General features: G+C 41.2%; 1 protein-coding gene across 1 annotated transcript in view; it reads right to left on the bottom strand.

The window, feature by feature from the left end:
* Nucleotides 1–25,623, bottom strand: part of USP13 (ubiquitin specific peptidase 13) — a 150,403-nt gene that overhangs the window by 36,430 nt on the left and 88,350 nt on the right. The window contains exons 9-12 of the mRNA XM_049881750.1: nucleotides 15,153–15,224; nucleotides 14,705–14,798; nucleotides 2,993–3,118; nucleotides 1,570–1,723 (exon numbers count right to left, since the gene is read on the bottom strand). Coding sequence (XP_049737707.1) covers nucleotides 1,570–1,723; nucleotides 2,993–3,118; nucleotides 14,705–14,798; nucleotides 15,153–15,224 — 446 coding nt within the window. The remainder of the gene's footprint in view (nucleotides 1–1,569; nucleotides 1,724–2,992; nucleotides 3,119–14,704; nucleotides 14,799–15,152; nucleotides 15,225–25,623) is intronic.

Here is a 25,623-nt window from a genome sequence, read left to right on the forward strand (position 1 = left end):
CATGTTGTGCAAGAATCACCAGTATCCATTTCCACATTTTTTCTTCATCATTAACAGAAACTCGGTACCCCTAAAGCAATGTCTACCCCCTACCACCCGCCCCTGGTAACCACTCATAAACTCTAGTCTCAATGCATTTGCCTATTCTGGATATTTCATATAAGCAGGATCAAATAATATTTGTCGTTTTATGTCTGACTTATCCGAATATGCTTTCAAAATTTATTCCCCCATCCATGATCAGTTTATGGTTACTTTTTTTTTTATATATCTAGGAAGTTACCACCAGCCATTCCCAGCAGTCAATTTCCAGAAACTAAATCATAAATCTCCTTCCTGAAAAAATAATTACCACTCATAAAATATAAACAGTGGGTTACAAAAGATCACAGAACTGGGCAGAACGTGTAAGTCAGTATCCCAGAGGTGGGCAATTAAGCCCAGATCTAAAAAAGAAACAACCCACAGACTCAGCCCTCGTTTCTATGTTGTGTAATAGCCAAAGAATAGAGAACTGGTCAAAAGCTCCACGAGCTTATAGAAAATAGAAATCATTTTACCAGTTGCCATTGAGTCAATTCCAACTCATGGCAACTGCATGTGTGTCAGAGTAGAACTGTGCTCCAAAGGGTTTTCAGTAGCTGATTTTTTGGAAGTAAATCTCCAGGTCTTTCTTCTAAGGTGCCTCTGGGTGGGCTCAAACCTCCAACCTTTAAGGTAGCAGCCCAGGGCATTAACCATTTGCACCATCCAGGGATTACCATTCTTCTTAAAATCATCATAATTATCACTTTCCAATTAACACAATAATTGACCAAAAAAAAAAAAAACCAGAAAAGAGCTAAAAAGGCCACCCAGGAAGCTATCAAGCTTTACAAAAATGACCAGTTCTCAGGAGATAAGCAACCCAGTTGCTTTTTTCTGCTTCTAGGATGTTAATTCTAAGAAATACCGTCCATCTATTCTGCCTGAGAAGAACCAGACTAGACTGAATGCAGAAGGAAACTTCCCCAAGAACCCCCCATGGCAGGTCATCTCTGCCTTCTCCCTTCCAAACTCCAGAGACCCTTTCACGGGGCCTCACTCCTACAAGCAGCCCTGCACAAGTATGCCCCATGAGAAGCGTCTTAAAAACTCAGACATCAAAGTTGCCCAATTTCAGAAGAGACCTCCACATGAACATCTAACATTAAAACACCAATTCTAACCATTTCCCTCAGCCTTTGTAGCATAAAATATGAGTGATGTTGTTAAAGAATCTTCTATGCATATTATTACAAATAATTTGCCCCCAAATTAAGCTGACTCTAAACCAACCAGATGATCAACTTTATGGGCATTGAAATAGGCTCCATTCATAAACACTGCAGGAAGCCTGGGATACAGTCAGTCCTTCACAAAAGAAAGTCACACAGAGACTGAAGATGAAAAGGGACATGCAAGACAGACACCATGTAGGCTAGGCCTACTCCTGATACAACTTTTCAGTGACTAAAACCATGTTGTCTGGCTTGAGGGTTTCCATGTATAAAGCAGCTTGCTACTTATGTCCCATTTTGGAACTTTCACCTTTGTTGGTTGCTGCCTCCATGGCCACAGGTAACTGCATCAGGTAGTCCACCCTCTCTGTGTAACGGACTTTGCGGGTCTGACAGCACTGAATACGTTCTTCCACCAAAAACCGGAAAACATCACTTGGGTTTTCTGAGCCGATGCGGTGCCTCTAAAGGTTGGAGTATATCAGGTTAGTGAGTTTATGATTAAGCCATGAATAGAAATTAGCAAGATATCAAATATAAATCTAGTGCAAAGGTCTGGCCTTACTAAAAATTTCCTTTGGCCAAGCCAGTTCATTAGAATATATTAATAGCAAACCAGGAAAATTTTTATCAAGTCCCAAAATAGGGGGGTGGTAAAATAAACTATGGAGCCCTGGTGGCACAGTGGCTGCTAATCAAAAGGTCGGCAGTTCGAATCCACCAGCTGCTCCTTGGAAACCCTATGGGGCAGTTCTACTCTGTCCTCTACGGTCACTATGAGTTGGGCTTGACTCGATGGCGTTGGTGTATAGTTCATCATGTGAATTTGTATTATGCAGCCGCTAGAAATCAAATCAAAGGAGGAGGATGGATGTAAATGGAATTAGGAGGATGGGTGTAAATGGAATTAGAAGAAGTGAGGAGATGGAAAATTCAAACAAAAAGGGGAAAGGGAAACATACAGGACTACCCTGGAAAATTAAGGCATATGTGATATGACTGTATAAATGCACTCACATAATTACAGGAGAATAAAAAAAAAACATGCCATATTAGAATATGTAAATGTTCCCAACAGGTAAAGCAGGAAACACTGTTAACAAAACAGCGTGTACAGAATACATGCACTTTGAAAACCACTGGAGGGTCAGACACCAACATGCCAACCCAGCTTGTTTTCAGGGGCTGGTATGGTGGGAGATTTTTATTTTCTCCTTTGTGCTTTCCATGAAGAACATGCGTCACTTCTATAATGAGAAAAAAGTTCTTGTTTTGTTTATTTAAAAAAAAAAAAAAAGTGAGCCTTTACCTAGGAAACCTCAGTGGCTTTTAAAAATCTCACGTTTAATGTGCTTCAACTCTGCTTTGAGCAAAGCGTGACTGCCTCTGAGTGGTGGCAGGGGACAGCAAATACTCCATAGGACCCTCAAGGAGTTTTGTCACGGAGACCAAAAAACTGACAAACACTGCCATCACAGCCGCAAATTTAAAAAACAGACAGATGCACAAATGCCTAGAAAACAAGGTGTGAGGAGTGATTACATCCAGGGAGCTCAGCAGAGAAAGACTTCTTCAAAGAAGCCGATTCTGATCCACCTCTGACATGGAGAGATTCAGGTAAGAGGCAGGAAGCAGGCAGACCTTCTGGCCAAGCCACGGTGGACCACAGTTAGGGGCTGGGCACACTTTATAAAAGCCCTTTGAACGTTTTGAAGAAAGGCTTACTCACTCACCTCTACTAGGTTCACCAGGTGCAAGAAAAACTCCTGGGCATCTTGTTGTCTATTCGACGAGAATTCTGGGTGGCTCTTGCTTACGAAGGCCTTAAACATGCGTGGAGAGATCCCATTCTGTTGAGGCTAAAGTATAAAAATCATATCAACTTACAATAATTAACTTAGAGGAGCCTTCTAACAGCCCTAAGGGGCAAGCAAAGCAAGGGTTACTAGAAGCCTCATTTTTCAGATGAGAAAACTGAAGCCCAAAGACCTAACTCATGGTAAGAGCCAACACTCACTGGACATTTAGTATGTACCAGGCACTTCGCTATGAACCCTAAGTGACAACAGGATGGTGCTCTTCCTGTTGACTCAAAGCTGAGGGTCACCAAAAAAAAAAAACCAAACCCAGTGCCATCAAGTCAATTCCGACTCATAGCGACACTACAGGACAGAGTAGAACTGCCCCATAGAGTTTCCAAGGAGCGCCTGGCAGATTCGAACTGCCGACCCTTTGGTTAGCAGCCAAAGCACTTAAAGCTGAGGGTAGTAGGTGATAAATACACCCGCGTTTTAAAGAGAGACACTAGATCCATCCTCACAGGACTTGCAACATGGTGGCCCAGGTGGTCCATCACAGCCCCTTTAAGAACAGGATAGAGAAGCATCAGGGAGGAAGTCAGGAGGAGAGAGCTGTGCAGCATCTTCCCTTACCTCCTCATGAGGGCACATGAGAGAACCCTTTAGAGACAGGGGAGCCCATCTGAAAATGGTGGTGCAAGCTACCTCACTTAATACCCACAACGGCCTATGAAGAAGGCTTCACTGTTGTCCCTGCTTTATAGCTGAAGAAACGGAGGCTGACAGAGAAGTGCCAGACAGGTCTTCCAACTCAAGTAGTCCTAACAACCAGATTACAATGCAACTGAGAAATGAGCAGAGCCACAATGGCATTGAGGTTCTGCTTGATTCTAGTTCCAGGCTCTTTATAGCAAAAACAGATAAGTGTCTCAGGGCAACAAACCTTACCTTGTCAATCAAGCAAAAAAAGTAAATCACATTCCCTCTATAAACGTGCCTGCTGCCCACCCACTTCTCAAAATCTCCACTTTCTCAGCTTCCAGGCCACCCTGCCCTCTCCTGAAGTCCAGAGAACTCCTTATCTGGGCCATCGTTTGGGACACAGCAGGACCTGCCTTCTACTCTTCTGTAACTCTCAGCCTGTTTCTGGCCCGCCTCCGCTGCCTCATGGTACTCCTTAGCAAGCAGGGGCCATGTCTCACATCCCCTTGAGTTCTCACGGGCATCCAGGTCAATGTCTACAGTCTAGAGACTGTGGCTGGTTTACACAATCGCATAGTCAGATGCAACAGGTGATGTGAAACCTCCCTGTGGCCAATCTCACCAACACACATGATTTCTTTAAAAAAAAAAAAAAGGTGAATTTTCCTGTCTTGATGAAAACATACCCTGGTATAAGTCACCCAGAATTCCCTTACCACCTACTTCATGCACAGCACCATGGAGAAGCCTGCTCCCCCAAAGTTTACAGTAACAGGAGAGATAAGAGACACACTACTGAGAAGCTGAACAGTGCTAGAAGCTCTCAGGACAATTCCCCAAGGTGGCAGCGGTTGGGCATTGGAGGACTTGGGACCTGTACATGAAAGACCAACTTATACACACAGGGCTTCAGACATGCTCCCAGTGCTGGGTGAAGACCAATTCACACCTGACTTGATTTTACTATCTGTATATAACCACAAAAAAAAAAAAAAAGCCCACTGCCTTCAAGGAGAACTACCCCATAGGGTTTCCAAGGCTGTAAATCTTCATGGAAGCAGACTGCCACATCTTTCTCCTGTCGAGTGGTTGGTGGGTTTGAACCGTTGACCTTTTGGTCAGCAGCTAAGTGTTTTAGCCACTGTGCCACCAGGGCTCCTAACTACCTGTATATATACCTGAAAACTATGGAAAAGCCGTAACTTTGACTTATATTGCTGATGTATATCTATATAGTATCAGTCAACACAAGCATACAATAACATGCTTCATCTTTGCACAATAGCTAACATTTATTCATTCACAGAACAGATATTTACTGAGTACAATGAAATGTCAGACACTATTTTAGGTACCTGGATGGATACTTCCTAGGTGCCTGGATGGATATTTACTAAGTACCTGGATGAATATTTCCTAGGTGCCAGGCACAGTTCTCAGCATGTTACACATGCATCTTGCTTAACTCACACAACCCCAGGAGCTGACCACTGTCATTATCTCCTCAAGAGGTGGTCCTGGGTCACATGGCTACACAAGCCTCTCACTCTCTCTAATGTCCTAATGCTGCTTCTGGCACACATGTGACCAGAGCTCATTTCTGATGTCCCTGAGTCCATCCTACCAGTTGCTGAAAAGAGAAGACGGTACATCTTGGACTCTGGGTAAGCCTTCTCCAAACCCACTCATGTCTGAGAGCATTATCACTGGCCAGTCCAGCAATTATTTCTCCACTCTCGACAGTATGGAGGCACCGCTTGGAATAAATCTTTTCACATTTGTGCATTTCTGTTTAGGCAGTCATATAGGCACGCATTCACTGCCTGCTGCTGATGGTGTTATTTCTTACAAACTATGATTCAAGCTGGTGTGGCTGCCAGTCCCCAACAGACCATAGCAAGCAGCTGCCTTGGAAAGTTCGACAAGTCAGGAAATTTCTTAATTGCTGGCTGCCGCTCTGTGCCACCACCTGTTCTTACAACTGGGAGAAGAAGTTTCAGGGGAGATCATGATGACAAACACTGGAAGCTCAGCCCCACACTGTGACTAAGGCACAGTCTCACTCCTTCCCCTCCCGTACCTCTTCCTCTTCTGAGCCCATTTCATCTCCTTGTTTCTCCTCCATGGGCATTCCTTAATCCTTTGTTCGACAGTCAAGCCTGAGAGTCATTCGTCATTTAGAAGTCACTCAGAAAAGTTTCCTAACCAGAGAGATGATGCCTCTCCATCTCCACATCCTGCTGCAGGCCAGCTCCCAGTTCCATAGCTGACTTTGAGAAGTTTACCTCAAACTCAGCCCCCAACATGACTGCCTTGATCATCACCTAGCCCTGTCTGCCTGCATCTGTGCCCCATAGCCGTTCTATCTGATTTCAGAGGGGAGGCCTCACTAACTCTTACTAACTCTCATAGCTCAAGTATTACTGTGTTTCTATAGATAACAGAAAGTCAGGCTCTTAAAAAGTTGAGCCTGAATCTAACCAAGCCTTCAAATCTATCAGTTTCTAAGAAACACAAGTTAAACAATATCTCAAGGAAGCAATTTTTAGGGCAATCTTAGGGCAAGTGATCCAGCTTCTTCAACAAACCAATGGCTTGTAAAAAAAAAGAAAAGGAAGGGGACTTAAAAAAGACATCTTTGATAACTACAGGGAAAGTATGAACATGGATAGGAACTAGAGGATATGAAGAAATGGCTGTTAATTTTTCTGGTGTGCTTTTAACACTTTAAACAACTTTTAACATGATATTTATGTTAAAAGATAAAAGAAGTTATTAGTTAGAGATGCAATCTATTTACAGGTGAAAAGGCAAATGCCTGGAATTCGTGTTCAAACACTCCGGAGAAGGGAAGGGAAGAAAAGAAAGCGTAAGGAAGGAAGAGATGAGCTTAGGGGGAATTAACGAAACCAGATTGGCAAAATGGTGGCTGTGGAAGCTGCACAATGCATACAGCTTCTAGTGTAAATATAATTTACACTATTCTGTCTACTACGTGCAAATTTAAATAACAACAACAAAAAAAGGTCAGACCCTGAGTAAAGCAGTAACTCCAAGAAAGGAAATCAAGAAGCCAAAATAAGAACTGAAGAACTGAGGTGAACTGAAGCCCGTTGTCTACTTGACAGTGTGCTAGTGACATCAACCAAGTGTCCGCTACAGGCCTAAGGCTGCACAAGAGAGGGAGAGGCTGAAATTGAGGAAGTCAGACCTGCCCTCAGGGAGCACACCCTCTAGCTAGAGCACCATCTCCAGCATCTTAACAACGAACTTCCTAAGAGGGGGCCCCAGATAGTCTCCAAAATAGGAACCACTAAGGAACATGTCATATTTATAGGATGCTGTACTTACTCTCCCCATCAGCAATTGCAGAACAGATTAGCTAAAATTAGAGAGAGGACCACAGTGTCCAGAATCTCTCCAAATGTTTACACATCACTTTGTTTAACAGTGCACCAAGCAGGCAGTCAGACACCCTCCACACATTTTCCCCTGAGCCTAATGCTTTGATTAATAAGCAAGATTAAGGCTTTGTGTCACGTTGGAGCAATACCTGTACAGAGATTTACAATAAAAGACCACAAGGAATAAAAAGATAGACACATCGCAGCCGGCCCCTAGTACACAGGTGTCTGCATTCTGTTGATTCAAACTTTTAATCTATTAGTGAACATAATCCTTGGATCTCTCAAGCTCAGGGGCCAGGGGACATTTCCCAAGCAATTTTTCATATTTCAAAAGGTGAATTAGAGATTTTACATTTGCCCAACATAAGAGAATGGAGGTTAACAAAAACAAAGTTTTTACACTTGGAGCTAAAATTACACCACCTCAAAGTACGACACTGGTTATCCCGCATTGAACAAAAGCTGAGAGCTGCAATTGTGTCTCAACGATTTATTTGAATGGGAACTCAAGTGAATTGTCACTTAAGAAATGCAGTTTTTTCGGAGCACAGAAATGTTTAAAAAGTGATATTGAGAAGGAGAAATAAAATGAGTATTCAGCCTTAAAATTTTTGGAAGCACTGCCTTAGAATGAATAAATATCAGGAAAACACTTTTTGAAGTTCTTTCATAGGAAGAAAGGCTAATGTATTACAAATGCAATTAAGTTTTTAAAATCAATTCAACAATAACGTCACAGAATTGTCCACCTAAAAATGGTTAAAATGGCAAATATTTTCTTATATATATTCACCACAATGGATTTTTTTAAAATAATTTTTATTGTGCTTTAAGTGAGAGTTTACAAATCAAGTCAGTCTGTCACATATAAGCTTATATACACCTTACTACATACTCCCATTTACTCTCCCCCTAATAAGTGAGCCTGCTCCCTCCTTCCAGTCTCTCCTTTCATGACCGTTTTGCCAGTTTCTAACCCTCTCTACCCTCTTATCTCCTCTCCAGACAGGAGATGACAACACAGTCTCAAGTGTCCACCTGATACAAGTAGCTCACTCTTCATCAGCATCTCTCTCCTACCCATTGTCCAGTCCCTTCCATGTCTGATGAGTTGTCTTCAGGAATGGTTCCTATCCTGGGCCAACAGAAGGTTTGGGGACCATGACTGCCGGGATTCTTCTAGTCTCAGTCAGATCATTAAGTCTGGTCTTTTTATGAGAATTTGGGGTCTGCATCCCACTGTTCTCCTGCTCCCTCAGGGGTTCTCTGTTGTGCTCCCTGTCAGGGCAGTCATCGGTTGTGGCCAGGCACCATCTAGTTCTTCTGGTCTCAGGATGATGTAAGTCTCTAGTTCATGTGGCCCTTTCTGTCTCTTGGGCTCATAGTTGTCGTGTGAGCTTGGTGTTCTTCATTCTCCTTTGATCCAGGTGGGTTGAGACCAATTGATGCATCTCAGTTGGCCGCTTGTTAGCATTTAAGACCCCAGACGCCACATTTCAAAGTGGGATGCAGAATGTTTTCGTAACAGAATTATTTTGCCAATTGACTTAGAAGTCCCCTTAAGCCATAGTCCCCAAACCCCCGCCCTTGCTCCGCTGACCTTTGAAGCATTCAGTTTATCCCGGAAACTTCTTTGCTTTTGGTCCAGTCCAGTTGAGCTGACTTTCCCTGTATTGAGTATTGTCCTTCCCTTCACCTAAAGCAGTTCTTTTCTATTAACTAATCAGCAAATAACTCTCTCCCACCCTCCCTCCCTCCCCTCCCCCATCTCATAACCACAAAAGAATGTGTTCTTCTCAGTTTAAACTATTTCTCAAGATCTTCTAATAGTGGTCTTATACAATATTTGTCCTTTTGCATCTAATTTCACTCAGCATAATGCCTTACAGATTCCTCCATGTTATGAAATATTTCACAGATTTGTCACTGTTCTTTATCAATGCGTAGTATTCCATTGTGTGAATATACCATAATTTATTTAACCATTCATCCGTTGAGGGACACCTTGGTTGCTTCCAGCTTTTTGCTATTGTAAACAGTGCTGCAATAAACGTGGGTGTGCATATATCTGTTTGTGTAAAGGCTCTTATTTCTCTAGGGTATATTCTGAGGAGTGGGATTTCTGGGTTGTATGGTAGTTCTATTCACAATGAAATTTTAAAAAAATCAATTCAACAAATTTTTAAAAAGCTGGAAGTGTCCAAAAAAATACTGTAAATCTTTTTAGAGATGAAAATGTTTGTTAAACATGCATATATAAAACCTAGATTTCACCTTGATCTGTAGCAGAACAATTTACTATCAGGAAGTACATATTCTAGAAATGATCTAAGAACAAAGATGTTGTTATTTCTTGTTACATGTTGTCAAGTTGCCTCTGACTCATAGTCACCCTCTCACCCTAAGTAAAACAGAACGAAACACTGCCCAGTCCTGTGCCATCCTCACAATCGTTGCTATACTTGAGCCCATTGTTGGAGCCATCTCGTTGAGGGTTTTCCTCTTTTTTGGTGACCCTGTACTTTACCAACCATGATGTCCTTCTTCAGGGACTAGTCCCTTCTGATAACATGTCCGAAGTACATGAGATGAAGTCTCGCCACCTTTCCTTCTAAGGAGTATTCTGGTTGTACTTCTTTCAAGACAGATTTTTTCATTTTTCTGGCAGTCTATGGTACATTCAGTATTCTTTGCCAACACCATAATTCAAAGGCATCAATTCTTTGGTCTTCCTTATTCATTGTCCAGCTTTTGCATGCATATGAGGTGATTGAAAATACCATGGCTTGGTCAGGCACAGCTTAGTCCTCAAAGTGACACCTTTGCTTTTTAACACTTTAGAAGAAGTCCTTTGCAGAGATTTGCCCAATACAATACATTGATTGTGGATCCAAGTAAAATGAAATCCTTGACAACTTCAATATCACAATGTTGCTTATTGGTCCAGTTGTGAGGATTTTTGTTTTCTTTATGTTGAGGCATAATCCATACTGAAGGCTGCAGTCTTAGATCACCATCAGTAAGTGCTTCGAGTCCTCTTCACTTTCAGCAAGCAAGGTTGTGTCATCTGCATAACACAGGTTGTTAATATGTCTTCCTTCAACCCTGATGCCCTGTTCTTCGTCATATAGTTCAGCTTCTCGGATTATTTGCTCAGCATACAGATTGAGTAAGTATAGTGAAAGGGTACAATACACACCTTTCCAGATTTTAAACCACACAGTATCCCCTTGTTCTGTTCGAATGACTGCTTCTTGGTCTAAGTACAGATTCCTCACGAGCACAAGTAAGTGTTCTGGAATTCCCATTCTTCTCAATGTTATCCATAATTTGTTATGATTCACTCAATCAAATGCCTTTGCATAGCCAATAAAACACAGGTAAACATCCTTCTGGTATTCTCTGCTCTCAGCCAAGATCCTTCTGACATCAGCAATGATATCCCTCATTCCACATTCTCTTCTGAATCTGGCTTGAATTTCTGGCAGTTTCCTGTGGATGTACTGTGTACCCATTTTTTAATTATCTTCAGCAAAATTTTACTTGTGTCTGATATTATTGATATTGTGTGAAAATTTTTACATTTTGTTGGATCACCTTTCTTTGCAATAGACACAAATATGGATAGAGGTGAGAAACGCATGTTCCCAGGCTATCTGGTAATTATGAAAATTTCAAACGTCCCCCTTGTCACCCACCAACCACTACCCACATATGAGGCACTGGGAGCCTGACACACGAGCTGGAACAGCTGCTAGGGAGGCAGCAGAGTGGCTGGAAGCAGACTCAGGAGCCAGACTGCCTGGTTAAATCTCAGCTCTGCAACTCATCCACTTTGTAACTTTGGGCAAGGTTTCTGTGCATCAGTTTCTACATCAGAGAACATACCTCAAGATCCTTGCTCTTATTAAGCACTATGTAACTGGGAACCCTGGTGGCTCAGTGATTAAAAGCTTGGCTGCTAACAAAAAGGTCGGCAGTTCAAATCCACTAGCTACTCCCTGGAAACCCTATGGGGCAGTTCTACTCTGTCCTATAGAGTCGCTATGAGTCAGAATTTACTTGATGGCAATGGATTTTTGTTTCTGTTTTTTTGAATGCTAGTTATTAGTATCTTTTTTGGTGCTGGCTCTGTAAAAAGCTATTTCTGCCACATGCCTCTGCCCCATCTCTCATGCCCTCTCCCCTCTGCTACATACTCCTCTTAAAATCTATCCCCTCACTGCTTCAGCATGTCTTCCTTCCTCTCTTGGGCCATCTCAGGCTCAGCTACAAGTCACAAGCATCAGAAGCCTGAGGCAAAACCATCTGGCCAAAGGGTACCTGACACCTGAGAGAAGGAAGATTCTTAAAAATTGGTTCCTCAGAAACCAACCAGAAAAAGTCCTGATGCTTCAGAAAGTGATTCCCTCGCCTGTCAAGGGAAGTGGAGATTTTTGCTATGAATTACTCGTCTGTTAGAATAACAGCTTGAAACTGACAACCCCAGGGCCAGAAAGAAAATCATATGGTCATTTCAAGCTCTATTTTGAATGTTAAAAGAAGCTTATTGGTGCTTGCACCAAATGCTCACTCGCTTCCCACCCAGGTGGATGGACCCTCCCCACCGCGGCCAAGTACACATTGCACCACTGATGACACTGATCACTAGATGATGATCCTCAGACCCAGAAAGGATTTTACAAAACACCTAGATCAAGGGTCACAAACCCAAATAGCCAGAGCACCAGCGAGGCTGTAAGTCAGAAAGCAACTGAGGCCTGCTGGGAACTGTGTGTCCTGTGTAAAGAGAGACTATGGTTTGTGTAAAGGGAGGGCGGCTAATTGGCTCCCACCAATCGCTATCGTGAGCCTGGTATTGGCAGAGGTTCTGATTGTTCATGGAAAGCCGGAAATTCAGATGTTTCTGTGTGGGCCAACCAATACACACCTGCGGGCCAGATATGGCCCAAGTGCCGCCAGGTTACATGCCCTGACCTAGACAAAGTAGTGTGTCCCACCGGTAAGCCTCAGGCCTCTGGAGATCTACAGAGCTACTGTACGATGGTCACTAAATCCAACGGGAGAGAGAACCAATGGGCAGCTGCAGCAGGCATTGTTTGTTGACTGAATAATACGTCTTGCTCATACAAGAACTACTTTTTTCTAAGGGCAAAATTTTACTGCCAAACATCACTAAATGGATGATTTCATATCACATTTTCTCAAATGAGGAGATTCCAAAGCACAATGATCATGCAATGATATAGATCTTATTTACATTAGAAAGGGGATCCTCATATTTGAAACATTCACAACAATCACCCAGACCAGATTGCTGAGGTCAGGAGAGGTTAAGTGGAAATGTCCCGAATAGGCAAGACCACAGAGACAGAAAGAAAATGCGTGGCTGCCAGGGGCTGGGAGAAGGATGAATGGGGAATGACTACTAGTGGGTACGGGGTTTCTTCTGGGAGTGATGAAAACATTCTAGAATTAGGTTGTGGTGACAGTTGCACAGTCTTGCAGATACGCAAAAAACCACTTAATTGTATACTTTTAAATTGGTGAATGCTATAATACGTGAAATATATATCAATTTAAAAAGAGGAAGTTTAAGTGACTTGTCCACGGTCACACGGCTCCTTAGTGGCTGAGCCCAGAGAGGCAGCCAAGCTCCTGAGCTCCAGTCTGTCCCTGTCTCACCAAGACAGGGTGGACTCTGCTTCAAGAGGAGAACTACCCAAGAAGTGACACAGCCTGGATGAAAACCCAGGATAGATGCAACCAAAACAACATTTTAGACCAAGGTTTTTTTTTTCTTTTTTCTTTTTACTGTGCTTTAGGTGAAAGTTTACAGCTCAAGTTAGTTTCTCATTCAAAAAATTTGTACACAAGTTGTTTTGTGACATTGGTTGCAATCCCCACAATGTGACAACATGCTCCCCCTTTCCAGCCCGAGTTCCCTGTATTGGACCAAATTTTTTCACCATCACCTCTTCAAAGTTTCATAGGAGCTCCGAGGCAGAAAAAGCCTGGGTAACGCCCCACTCCAGCCCTACACCTGCTAGTCTCCACGATTGCCTCCCTGTGAGGGTCTTCCAGCCTCTGGTGGATGAGGAACTCCTTGCCTATAATGCTGGTAGCACAGCAACCTGAGAACTTAAGTTCTTCCTACATCGTTCTGAAACATGTTGACTCCCCCTCACCTTACCCACAACCTGCCTCCCCCAAACAGGGCCACTCTGCATGCCCCTCATAATCTCCCTTCTCCTATCTGCCCCACTTCCTCAACAGCTGGCTTCATTATGAACAGGAGTTTATTCACTTTCGATTCTTGCCCTCAGTCTGCAAGTATCAGTAAAGCATGACTGACTCAAGATCCAAGCACAGAGATCAGACACATGAAAAACAGGACAGACCCTGCCACTATGTCAAGCTCCGGTACTCAGAAGGCAGAGCCAGTACTGGAGAAGCCATATAAGCTGTGCACTGCCGAACTCCAAGGGCTTTGGAAATCCCATGGGACAGTTCTACTCTGTTCTATAGGGTCCCTATGAGTTGGAGTTCACTTAACAGCAATGGGTTTGGTTTTGCTTTTTGTTTTCTTTTTTAATATATCTGTTAATGTAATGTAATGTGATCACCTTCCATACTGTAACCTAATGTAATCAATCATCAGTGGCAGTCATACTGGTACAGGGTGGATCCTAAATCTAATCCCTTGTGAGTTATATAAAGGGCAGCACAGACACAGAGACAAGTGAGCACAAACAGAGGAAGACAGATCCACGTGAAAATCATCAAGGAACCAAGGACAACCCAGGGCTACAAACAAGGAAGGGGTCGACACACAAGATCCTGATGGATCTCCAGAACTGTAAGAAAATTAATTTCTGTCCTTTAAAGCCACCTACTTGTGGTATGTCTGTTACAGCAACACTGGGTAACTAAGAGAGCCTGTCTTTCAATGACTCCATCGATCAATAGGGACCTAAGGCCCAACCGAGCTTCTCATACTTGAGTGTGCTTAAAAACCCCCCAGGTAGCAGCATACCAAAAATGAGGATTCTCCAGCCCATCCCAGAATTCTGAATCCTCAGCCCTGGGAAGGGGCTGAGGAATCTGTGGTGGTGTTTTTTACCAAGCAGCCCCTTGAGAAACACTAGCAAACAAGGTTGAGGCTTAGGAGGAAAAAGACACTACAGGGGGCAAGATGAGATTGTGTTACTGAGAGGAGGAAGTTTATATTTTCATAAGGTTTGTTCCTTCCATCTCAACTCTATTTTATAAAGGATATTGTTTCTGAAGATCAACAATGATGGCACACACGTATAATCCATGAGGCAGCTGTCACTAGAAACCCTGACCTTGGTTATTCCTTACCACAATTTTTAAGAGTATGCAGACAGACACCCTAGACTCTGAAAGGAAACAGTTATTCCAGAAGCTTGCTAAACTTACTGCCGCCATTTGCCAAATCATAGGAAACCCACGTTTTGTCTGATAAAGGTCCCTCCTGCCTGTATGTCAACACGGCAAACACTCTGACACCCACCTTGTGATCCTCTTTAATCACCTGTTCAATGAGCTCAGATTTCACTGGAGGTTTTGAATACTGGCCTGAGAGAAGGCCGTGTCCTAACTTAGTCCTGGACAGCAGGGAGAAACAAACAAACAGGTCATTGTTTTTTTTTTTTTTCCTTAGAGATGTTAGCATTGTTTATGAATTTCAGTAAGTACAGCTGCTTTTAGGTAGAACATTTATCTCGATGACTCACAAATAACTGGTTTCATTTATTTGATTCTGAAATTTTTCAAATTTTCCTCAGCACTTTGAAGATAACTTTATTAATTTCTTCTTGTTAAAGTAACACATGCTCATTTTAGAAAACTTTTCAAAAAACACAGAAAAGAGAATTGTCTTTAATTCTGCAAACCAGAGATAATTACTATGAATGCTTTAGTGGATTCTTTAAAAAAAAAAAAAACCATCTGGCACTTACATCTGTGTGTTGAAATCCTGCGTTGGATCTAAAGGAGAGTAGTCAAATATTCTTGGAAGGTTTCCTACATACCTAGAAGATGAGAAGTGACAGTCAAAACATAGGAACTGAGAGGAGAACAGAACCAAAATAAGCCCTCATTCTCACTGAGACCGCCTTGCTTTTGTGTCAAAATAAAAACTATCCACCTGAAGAAAAGTTTTTCCAGAGATCCTGGACCTCCCTAAAATGCTTATTCTTTTCTCAGGGGTTCTCAACCATGACCGCATCTTTAGAATCAACTAAAGTTTTTTTTTAAATACCAACGCCCCCACTCGCTCCGCCCTCCAAAATTAGTTGCCATCAAGTAGATCACCAGGCCTTTCTTCCCAGGCACCTCTAGGTGAACTCGAACTGCCAACTTATCAGGAAGCAGCCAAGTGCATTAACCATTGGCACCACCCAAGGATATTCTGACTTTATTGATCAAGATTGGGGTCTGCCATTTTGGACTCTTTTAAAAGTTCCCCAAGTGAGTCTAACATGTAGCCACAGTTGAGAACCACTGACTTGTGGCATCACAATTGCTACTTCAAAAGCAAACAGTATACTGTTTAGGGGGCCCTGAGTTTATGTATGATGGTGGAATAATTCAGAAAAGGATAGTGATAATGGTTGCACAACATGAAGAATGTATTCAATGTCCCTGAACAATACATGTAAAAATTGTTGAATTGGCAAGTGTTTTATTATATATATTTGTACCACAACTTAAAAAAAGGTTAGGTTAGGAATTGTTCCAGTAATCTTAAAATGGATACTATAGGCAGTCCCCAATTTACAGTGTATCCAAATTATGATACAGTGAACATATGACCTTCTGTTGTCTTGTGTGTTTTTTTCCCCATACATCTTATCATTAGTAATATGTGCTACATACAATGTTACAGCTTGTAATTTGCTGAAGTAATCATTCTCAGACGTAATGTTCCCAACTCCCAGAGAAAAATAAAGATCGGATTTATAAAGATACTGATAATAAAAGACAATAATAATGAAAACTAAAAAAAAAAAAAAGTATTTGATCTTTTTTGTCAGAACCAAATTTACAATGGAGTAGTCATCAGAACATAACCCCTTTGTAAGTCCGGGACTGCCTGTAATAATAGTAATGGCTACTATTTCTTAAGGACTTCCTTTAGTAGGGGTCTTCATTATATGAAGGAATATGAGGAAGGTGTTATGATCATTAACCCCATTTAAGAGGGAAATCGGGGTACAAATTCATTAGGTATCTCCCCCAAAGCCACCCAAGTTTTGAGTGATGAAGCCCAGAGTGGACCCAGCCAGCCTGGCTCCAGAGCTGGGCTCTGACCACTCTGCTGGCTGTACCTGCCTATCCACTGTCCCCTGTGAAGGGTCTGAAATTCACCTTCTAAACAGTTCATCCTGACACAACACCTCTCTCTAGTCTCAACACAATCTTTCCATTCACATCTTAAATTCATTTCCTATTTCACATCCTCTACTTTGTGCTGTTCGTTATTTCACCCTTCAGTCTTGACTCTCTGAGCCTGCAAGCTCTAGGAAGAAGAATCAAGAAGTAGATCCCTTTCTCTGGCCCTCCATGAGCCCTGCCCTGCCTGCTTCTCTGGCCTTATCTCCCACCACCCTCACCCAGCCCACATGGCCCCAGCCCCTGCTAGCTGCCTCAGAGCACACCAAGCTCACTCCTAGTTCAGGATAGTGACATTGGTGTCTGCCCTAGGATGTTATGACCTGCTCGGCGGCAGCTCCTCGTCAAGTCTGTTTAAAAGTCATCTCCTCAGACACTTAACAAAAGCAAGGCCCACTCCCCACCATTCCATAACTCCCTATCACCTGGCCCTGGCTGACGTTTTTCTTAGCATGCATCACTATTCACAATGACCAACCCAGCAACCCAGTGCCATCGAGTCGAGCGATGATATAATTTATTTTTCTTCTTTTTATTACCTGCATTTCACACTAGAATGTCATCTCCATAAAGGTAGATGCACTAGAACCGCATCTGGCATGAAATAAGTATTTATTGAATGAGTAAATCCATATATGGAATCATACAAGCAACCAATTCTAGAAACCAAGAGATTACCTATAACCCAAGAGAAAAGGCATTATTGCAACAAAGCCCTAGCAGACAGCACTAGTAATTAATAATCGTCTCTATCTGATACAACCTCTCCGCTACTAGGCACCTGCTGTTCACACGCTCAGATTTTCTATTTCAGTTTATGTACCTATATCAAAATTAACAGGGCCCTTCTCTGGATCAGTCCAATTCAAATGCCTTTTCAACGTGGTGGCACTAAGCCAACAACTACATCTAGAAATTTTCTAAAGGACCAAGAGCCAAACAGAAGATAAACAAAATTCTGGAATCAAATTATTTTCTAAGTCAGCAGCCACACGAAAGAACTCTTAATATAATACACAATGTGATGAGCTCATTATCTCTCTTATGAGCCCATCTTTATTATATCTCCAAATGAGAAAACACAAACCTGACAAGGAAAATGAACGTTAGTGAAAAAGACTTATGTTTCTCGATAAAATTGGTAGAGAAAAGTAGAGTTAAAAGGCATGTCAGAAAAGTCCATTTTACTAACGAATTTCTTTTTCTAACCTACAAGAAATATTCTCCATTACAACAGAATTCAATTAAAATGATAGATAATTTTAAAAGTACATAGTATATCTTCTGTTTGTCATCTAGTGATTCACAAAGAAAAAATGCAGCTTTGCTGACTATTCATCATGGTTGTCATCAATGTGCACACCAATTTATTCAAATTCAATCCTCATCAAACTTATTTCGGAATGTAAACTGGGTTCAGGTAGCAGGTAGAGTATCAAAGAATAAGAATTACATACTGTTTTTGCTTAAGTCGTTTAATTTTTCTGAGTCACTCTTTCTACTTACTGAATGGAGACACTGCTCCTGGACCTACATCCACTGAGTTAGACCTACCAGGGAGCAAGGGACATGAAGAGCACATAATTCAGTCCAGCGATATTTGGTCAAAGAATGAAAAAATTGAGAATGAATGTGACTAGTAAATTGCTTGTGTTTGTATCATTGCTGATGTCAGATGGATCTTGGCTGAATGCAGAGAATATCAGAAAGATGTTTAACCTGTGTTTCATTGACTATGCAAAAGCATTCAACTGCATGCACCATAACAAATAACACTGAGAAGAGTGAGAATTCCAGAACACTTAATTGTGCTCATAAGGAACTTGTACATAGATCAAGAGGCAGTTGTTCGTACAGAACAAGGAGATACTGGGTGGTTTAAAATCAGAAAAGGTGTTCATCAGGGCTACATCCTTTCACCATACTTACTAATCTCTATGTTGAGCAAATAATCCAAGAAGCTGGACTATATGAAGAACAGGGCATCAGGATTGGAGGAAGACTCACTAACAACCTTCATTACATAAATGACACAACCTTGCTTGCTAAAAGGGAAGAGGACTTGAAGCACTTGCTCATGAAGATCAAAGTCTACAGCTTTCACTATGGATTACCCCTCAACATAAAGAAACAAAAATTCTCACAACTGGACCAATAAGCAACATCATGATAAATGGAGAAAAGATTGAAGTTGTCAAGGATTTCATTTTACTTGGATCTACCATCAAAGGGCATGGAAGCAGTGGTCAAGAAATCAAACGACTTTTGCATTGGGCAAATCTGCTACAAAAGACTACTTGAAAGTTTTTTTTTTTTAATTAATTTTTATTAAGCTTCAAGTGAACACTTACCATTCCAATCAGTCTGTCACATGTAAGTTTACATACACCTTACTCCCTTCTCCCACTTGCTCTCCCCCTATTGAGTCAGCCCTTTCAGTCTCTCGTTTCGTGCCAATTTTGCCGTCTTCCCTCTCTCTCTATCTTCCCATCCCCCCTCCACTCAAGAGTTGCCAACACACTCTCCAGTGTCCACCTGATTTAATTAGCTCACTCTTCATCAGCATCTCTCTCCCCCTCCCCGCTGACCAGTCCTTTTCATGCCTGATGAGTTGTCTTCGGGGATGGTTCCTGTCCTGTGCCATCAGAAGGTCTGGGGAGCATTTCCTCCGGGATTCCTCTAGTCGCAGTCATACCATTAAGTATGGTCTTTTTATGAGAATATGGGGTCTGTATCCCATTGGTCTCCTGCTCCCTCAGGAGTTGTCTGTTGTGCTCCCTGACAGGGCAGACATCGATTGTGGCCGGGCACCAACTAGTTCTTCTGGTCTCAGGATAATGTAGGTCTCTGGTTCATGTGGCCCTTTCTGTCTCTTGGGTTCTTAGTTGTCGTGTCACCTTGGTGTTCTTTCTTTGCCTTTGCTCCAGGTGGGTTGAGACCAACTGATGTATCTTAGATGGCCGCTTGTTGGCATTTAGGACCCCAGACGCCACATTTCAAAGTGGGATGCAGAATGTTTTCATAATAGAATTGTTTTGCCCATTGACTTAGAAGTCCCCTCAAACCATGTTCCCCAGACCCCAGCCCCTGCTCTGCTGACCTTTGAAGCTTTCATTTTATCCCAGAAACCTCTTTGCTTTTAGTCCAGTCCAATTGGGCTGACCTTCCTTGTATTGAGTGTTGTCTTTCCCTTCACCCAAAGCAGTTCTTATCTACTAATTGATCAGTAAAAAACCCTCTCCCTCCCTCCCTCCCTCCCCCCTTTGTAACCACAAAAGTATGTGTTCTTCTCCGTTTTTTCTATTTCTCAAGATCTTATAATAGTGGTCTTATACAATATTTGTCCTTTTGCCTCTGACTCATTTCGCTCAGCATAATGCCTTCCAGCTTCCTCCATGTTATGAAATGTTTCAGAGATTCGTCACTGTTCTTTATCGATGCGTAGTATTCCATTGTGTGAATATACCACAATTTTTTTAATAACTTTTATTAAGCTTCAAGTGAACGTTTACAAATCCAATCAGTCTGTCACATATAAGTTTACATACATCTCACTCCCTACTCCCACTTGCTCTCCCCCTCTTGAGTCAGCCCTTTCAGTCTCTCCTTTCTTGACAATTTTGCCTGCTTCCCTCTCTCTCTATGCTCCCATCCCCCCTCCAGACAAGAGTTGCCAACACAATCTCAAGTGTCCACCTGATATAATTAGCTCACTCTTCATCAGCGTCTCTCTCCCACCCACTGACCAGTCCCTTTCATTTCTGATGAGTTGTCTTCGGGGATGGTTCCTCTCCTGTGTCAACAGAAGGTCTGAGGAGCATGGCCATCGGGATTCCTCCAGTCTCAGTCAGACCATTAAGTTTGGTCTTTTTATGAGAATTTGGGGTCTGTATCCCACTGATCTCCTGCTCCCTCAGGGGTCCTCTGCTGTGCTCCCTGTCAGGGCAGTCATCAATTGTGGCCGGGCACCAACTAGTTCTTCTGGTCTCAGGATGATGTAGGTCTCTGGTTCATGTGGCCCTTTCTGTCTCTTGGGCTCTTAGTTGTCGTGTGTCCTTGGTGTTCTTCATTCTCCTTTGCTCCAGGTGGGTTGAGACCAATTGCTGCATCTTAGATGGCCGCTTGTTAGCATTTAAGACCCCAGACGCCACATTTCAAAGTGGGATGCAGAATGATTTCATAATAGAATTATTTTGCCAATTGACTTAGAACTCCCCGCAAACCATGTTCCCCAGACCCCCCAGCTTGCTCCGCTGACCTTTGAAGCATTCATTTTATCCCGGAAACTGCTTTTGGTCCAGTCCAATTGAGCTGACCTTCCATGTATTGAGTGTTGTCTTTCCCTTCACCTAAAGCAGTTCTTATCTACTGATTAATCAATAAAAAACCCTTTCCCACCCTCCCTCCCTCCCCCCCTCGTAACCACAAAAGTATGTGTTCTTCTCAGGTTTACTATTTCTCAAGATCTTATAATAGTGGTCTTATACAATATTTGTCCTTTTGCCTCTGACTCATTTCGCTCAGCATAATGCCTTCCAGGTTCCTCCATGTTATGAAATGTTTCAGAGATTCGTCACTGTTCTTTATCGATGCGTAGTATTCCATTGTGTGAATATACCACAATTTATTTACCCATTCATCCGTTGATGGACACCTTGGTTGCTTCCAACTTTTTGCTATTGCAAACAGAGCTGCAATAAACATGGGTGTGCATATATCTGTTTGTATGAAGGCTCTTGTATCTCTAGGGTATATTCCTAGGAGTGGGATTTCTGGTCTGTACGGTAGTTCTATTTCTAACTGTTTAAGATAACGCCAGATAGATTTCCAAAGTGGTTGTACCATTTTACATTCCCACCAGCAGTGTATGAGAGTTCCAATCTCTCCGCAGCCTCTCCAACATTTATTATTTTCTGTTTTTTGGATTAATGCCAGCCTTGCCGGTGTGAGATGGAATCTCATCGTAGTTTTAATCTGCATTTCTCTAATGGCTAATGATCGGGAGCATTTTCTCATGTATCTGTTGGCTGCCTGAATATCTTCTTTAGTGAAATGTGTGTTCATATCCTTTGCCCACTTCTTGATTGGGTTGTTTGTCTTTTTGTGGTTGAGTTTTGACAGAATCATGTAGATTTTAGAGATCAGGCGCTGGTCGGAGATGTCATAGCTGAAAATTCTTTCCCAATCTGTAGGTGGTCTTTTTACTCTTTTGGAGAAGTCTTTAGATGAGCATAGGTGTTTGATTTTTAGGAGCTCCCAGTTATCGGGTTTCTCTTCATCATTTTTGGTAATGTTTTGTATTCTGTTTATACCTTGTATTAGGGCTCCTAGGGTTGTCCCAATTTTTTCTTCCATGATCTTTATCGTTTTAGTCTTTCTGTTTAGGTCTTTGATCCACTTGGAGTTAGTTTTTGTGCATGGTGTGAGGTATGGGTCCTGTTGCATTTTTTTGCAAATGGATATCCGGTTATCCCAGCACCATTTGTTAAAAAGGCTATCTTTTCCCCAGTTAATTGACACTGGTCCTTTGTCAAATATCAGCTGCTCATACGTGGATGGATCTATGTCTGGGTTCTCAATTCTGTTCCATTGGTCTATGTGTCTGTTGTTGTACCAATACCAGGCTGTTTTGACTACTGTGGCTGTATAATAGGTTCTGAAGTCAGGTAAGGTGAGGCCTCCCACTTTCTTCTTCTTTTTCAGTAGTGCTTTGCTTATCTGGGGCTTCTTTCCCTTCCATATGAAATTGGTGATTTGTTTCTCTATCCCCTTAAAATATGACATTGGAATTTGGATCGGAAGTGCGTTAAATGTATAGATGGCTTTTGGTAGAATAGACATTTTTACTATGTTAAGTCTTCCTATCCATTAGCAGGGTATGTTTTTCCACTTAAGTATGTCCTTTTGAATTTCTTGTAGTAGAGCTTTGTAGTTTTCTTTGTATACGTCTTTTACATCCTTGGTAAGATTTATTCCTAAGTATCTTATCTTCTTGGGGGCTACTGTGAATGGTATTGATTTGGTTATTTCCTCTTCGGTGTTCTTTTTGTTGATGTAGAGGAATCCAAGTGATTTTTTTATGTTTATTTTATAACCTGAGACTCTGCCAAACTCTTCTATTAGTTTCAGTAGTTTTCTAGAGGATTCCTTAGGGTTTTCTGTGTATATAATCATGTCATCTGCAAATAGTGATAACTTTACTTCTTCCTTGCCAATCCGGATACCTTTTATTTCTTTGTCTAGCCTAATTGCTCTGGCTAAGACTTCCAACACGATGTTGAATAAGAGCGATGATAAAGGGCATCCTTGTCTGGTTCCCGTTCTCAAGGGAAATGCTTTCAGGTTCTCTCCATTTAGAGTGATATTGGCTGTTGGCTTTGCATAGATGCCCTTTATTATGTTGAGGAATTTTCCTTCAATTCCTATTTTGGTAAGAGTTTTTATCATGAATGGGTGTTGGACTTTGTCAAATGCCTTTTCTGCATCAATTGATAAGATCATGTGGTTTTTGTCTTTTGTTTTATTTATGTGATGGATTACATTAATGGTTTTTCTGATATTAAACCAGCCTTGCATACCTGGTATAAATCCCACTTGATCAGGGTGAATTATTTTTTTGATGTGTTGTTGGATTCTATTGGCTAGAATTTTGTTGAGGATTTTTGCATCTATGTTCACGAGAGATATAGGTCTATAATTTTCTTTTTTTGTAATGTCTTTACCTGGTTTTGGTAACAGGGAGATGGTGGCTTCATAGAATGAGTTGGGTAGTATTCCGTCATTTTCTATGCTTTGGAATACCTTTAGTAGTAGTGGTGTTAACTCTTCTCTGAAAGTTTGGTAGAACTCTGCAGTGAAGCCGTCCGGGCCAGGGCTTTTTTTTGTTGGAAGTTTTTCAATTACCGTTTCAATCTCTTTTTTTGTTATGGGTCTATTTAGTTGTTCTACTTCTGAATGTGTTAGTTTAGGTAGGTAGTGTTTTTCCAGGAATTCATCTATTTCTTCTAGGTTTTCAAATTTGTTAGAGTACAATTTTACATAATAATCTGAAATGATTCTTTTAATTTCATTTGGTTCTGTTGTGATGTGGTCCTTCTCATTTCTTATTCGGGTTATTTGTTTCCTTTCCTGTTTTTCTTTAGTCAGTCTAGCCAATGGTTTATCAATTTTGTTAATTTTTTCAAAGAACCAGCTTTTGGCTTTGTTAATTCTTTCAATTGTTTTTCTGTTCTCTAATTCATTTAGTTCAGCTCTAATTTTTATTATTTGTTTTCTTCTGGTGCCTGATGGATTCTTTTGTTGCTCACTTTCTATTTGTTCAAGTTGTAGGGACAGTTCTCTGATTTTGGCTCTTTCTTCTTTTCATATGTGTGCATTTATTGATATAAATTGGCCTCTGAGCACTGCTTTTGCTGTGTCCCAGAGGTTTTGATAGGAAGTATTTTCATTCTCGTTGCTTTCTATGAATTTCCTTATTCCCTCCTTGATGTCTTCTATAACCCAGTCTTTTTTCAGGAGGGTATTGTTCATTTTCCAAGTATTTGATTTCTTTTCCCTAGTTTTTCTGTTATTGATCTCTAGTTTTATTGCCTTGTGGTCTGAGAAGATGCTTTGTAATATTTCGATGTTTTGGACTCTGCAAAGGTTTGTTTTATGACCTAATATGTGGTCTATTCTAGAGAATGTTCCATGTGCGCTAGAAAAAAAAGTATATTTTGCAGCAGTTGGGTGGAGAGTTCTGTATAAGTCAATGAGGTCAAGTTGGTTGATTGTTGTAATTAGATCTTCCATGTCTCTGTTGAGCTTCTTACTGGATGTCCTGTCCTTCTCCGAAAGTGGTGTGTTGAAGTCTCCTACTATAATTGTGGAGGTATCTATCTCGCTTTTCAATTCTGTTAAAATTTGATTTATGTATCTTGCAGCCCTGTCATTGGGTGCATAAATATTTAATATGCTTATGTCTTCCTGGTCAATTGTCCCTTTTATCATTATATACTGTCCTTCTTTATCCTTTGTGGTGGATTTAAGTCTAAAGTCTATTTTGTCAGAAATTAATATTGCTACTCCTCTTCTTTTTTGCTTATTGTTTGCTTGATATATTTTTTTCCATCCTTTGAGTTTTAGTTTGTTTGTGTCTCTAAGTCTAAGGTGTGTCTCTTGTAGGCAGCATATAGATGGATCGTGTTTCTTTATCCAGTCCGAGACTCTCTGTCTCTTTATTGGTGCATTTAGTCCATTTACATTCAGGGTAATTATAGATAAATAAGTTTTTAGTGCTGTCATTTTGATGCCTTTTTATGTGTGTTGTTGACAATTTCATTTTTCCACATACTTTTTTGTGCTGAGGCGTTTTTCTTAGTAAATTGTGAGATCCTCATTTTCATAGTGCTTGACTTTATGTTAGTTGAGTCGTTACGTTTTTCTTGGTTTTTATCTTGAGTTATAGAGTTGTTATACCTTTTTGTGGTTACCTTATTATTTACCCCTATTTTTCTAAGTAAAAACCTAACTTGTATTGTTCTATATCGCCTTGTATCACTCTCCATATGGCAGTTCAATGCCTCCTCTTTGTGATTATTGTGATCTTTTACCTATTGACTTCCATGATTCCCTGTTATGTGTAGTGTTTTTTTTTTAATTAATCTTAATTTGTTTGTTTTTGTGATTTCCCTATTTGAGTTGATATCAGGACGTTCTGTTTTGTGACCTTGTGTTGTGCTGATATCTGATATTATTGGTTCTCTGACCAAACAATATCCTTTAGTATTTCTTGTAGCTTTGGTTTGGTTTTTGCAAATTCTCTAAACTTGTGTTTGTCTGTAAATATCTTAATTTCGCCTTCATATTTCAGAGAGAGTTTTGCTGGATATATGATCCTTGGCTGGCAGTTTTTCTCCTTCAGTGTTCTGTATATGTCGTCCCATTCCCTTCTTGCCTGCATGGTTTCTGCTGAGTAGTCAGAACATATTCTTATTGATTCTCCCTTGAAGGAAACCTTTCTTTTCTCCCTGGCTGCTTTTAAAATTTTCTGTTTAT

This window comes from Elephas maximus, chromosome 1, assembly GCF_024166365.1.
Source record: "Elephas maximus indicus isolate mEleMax1 chromosome 1, mEleMax1 primary haplotype, whole genome shotgun sequence".
Lineage (NCBI taxonomy): Eukaryota > Metazoa > Chordata > Mammalia > Proboscidea > Elephantidae > Elephas > Elephas maximus.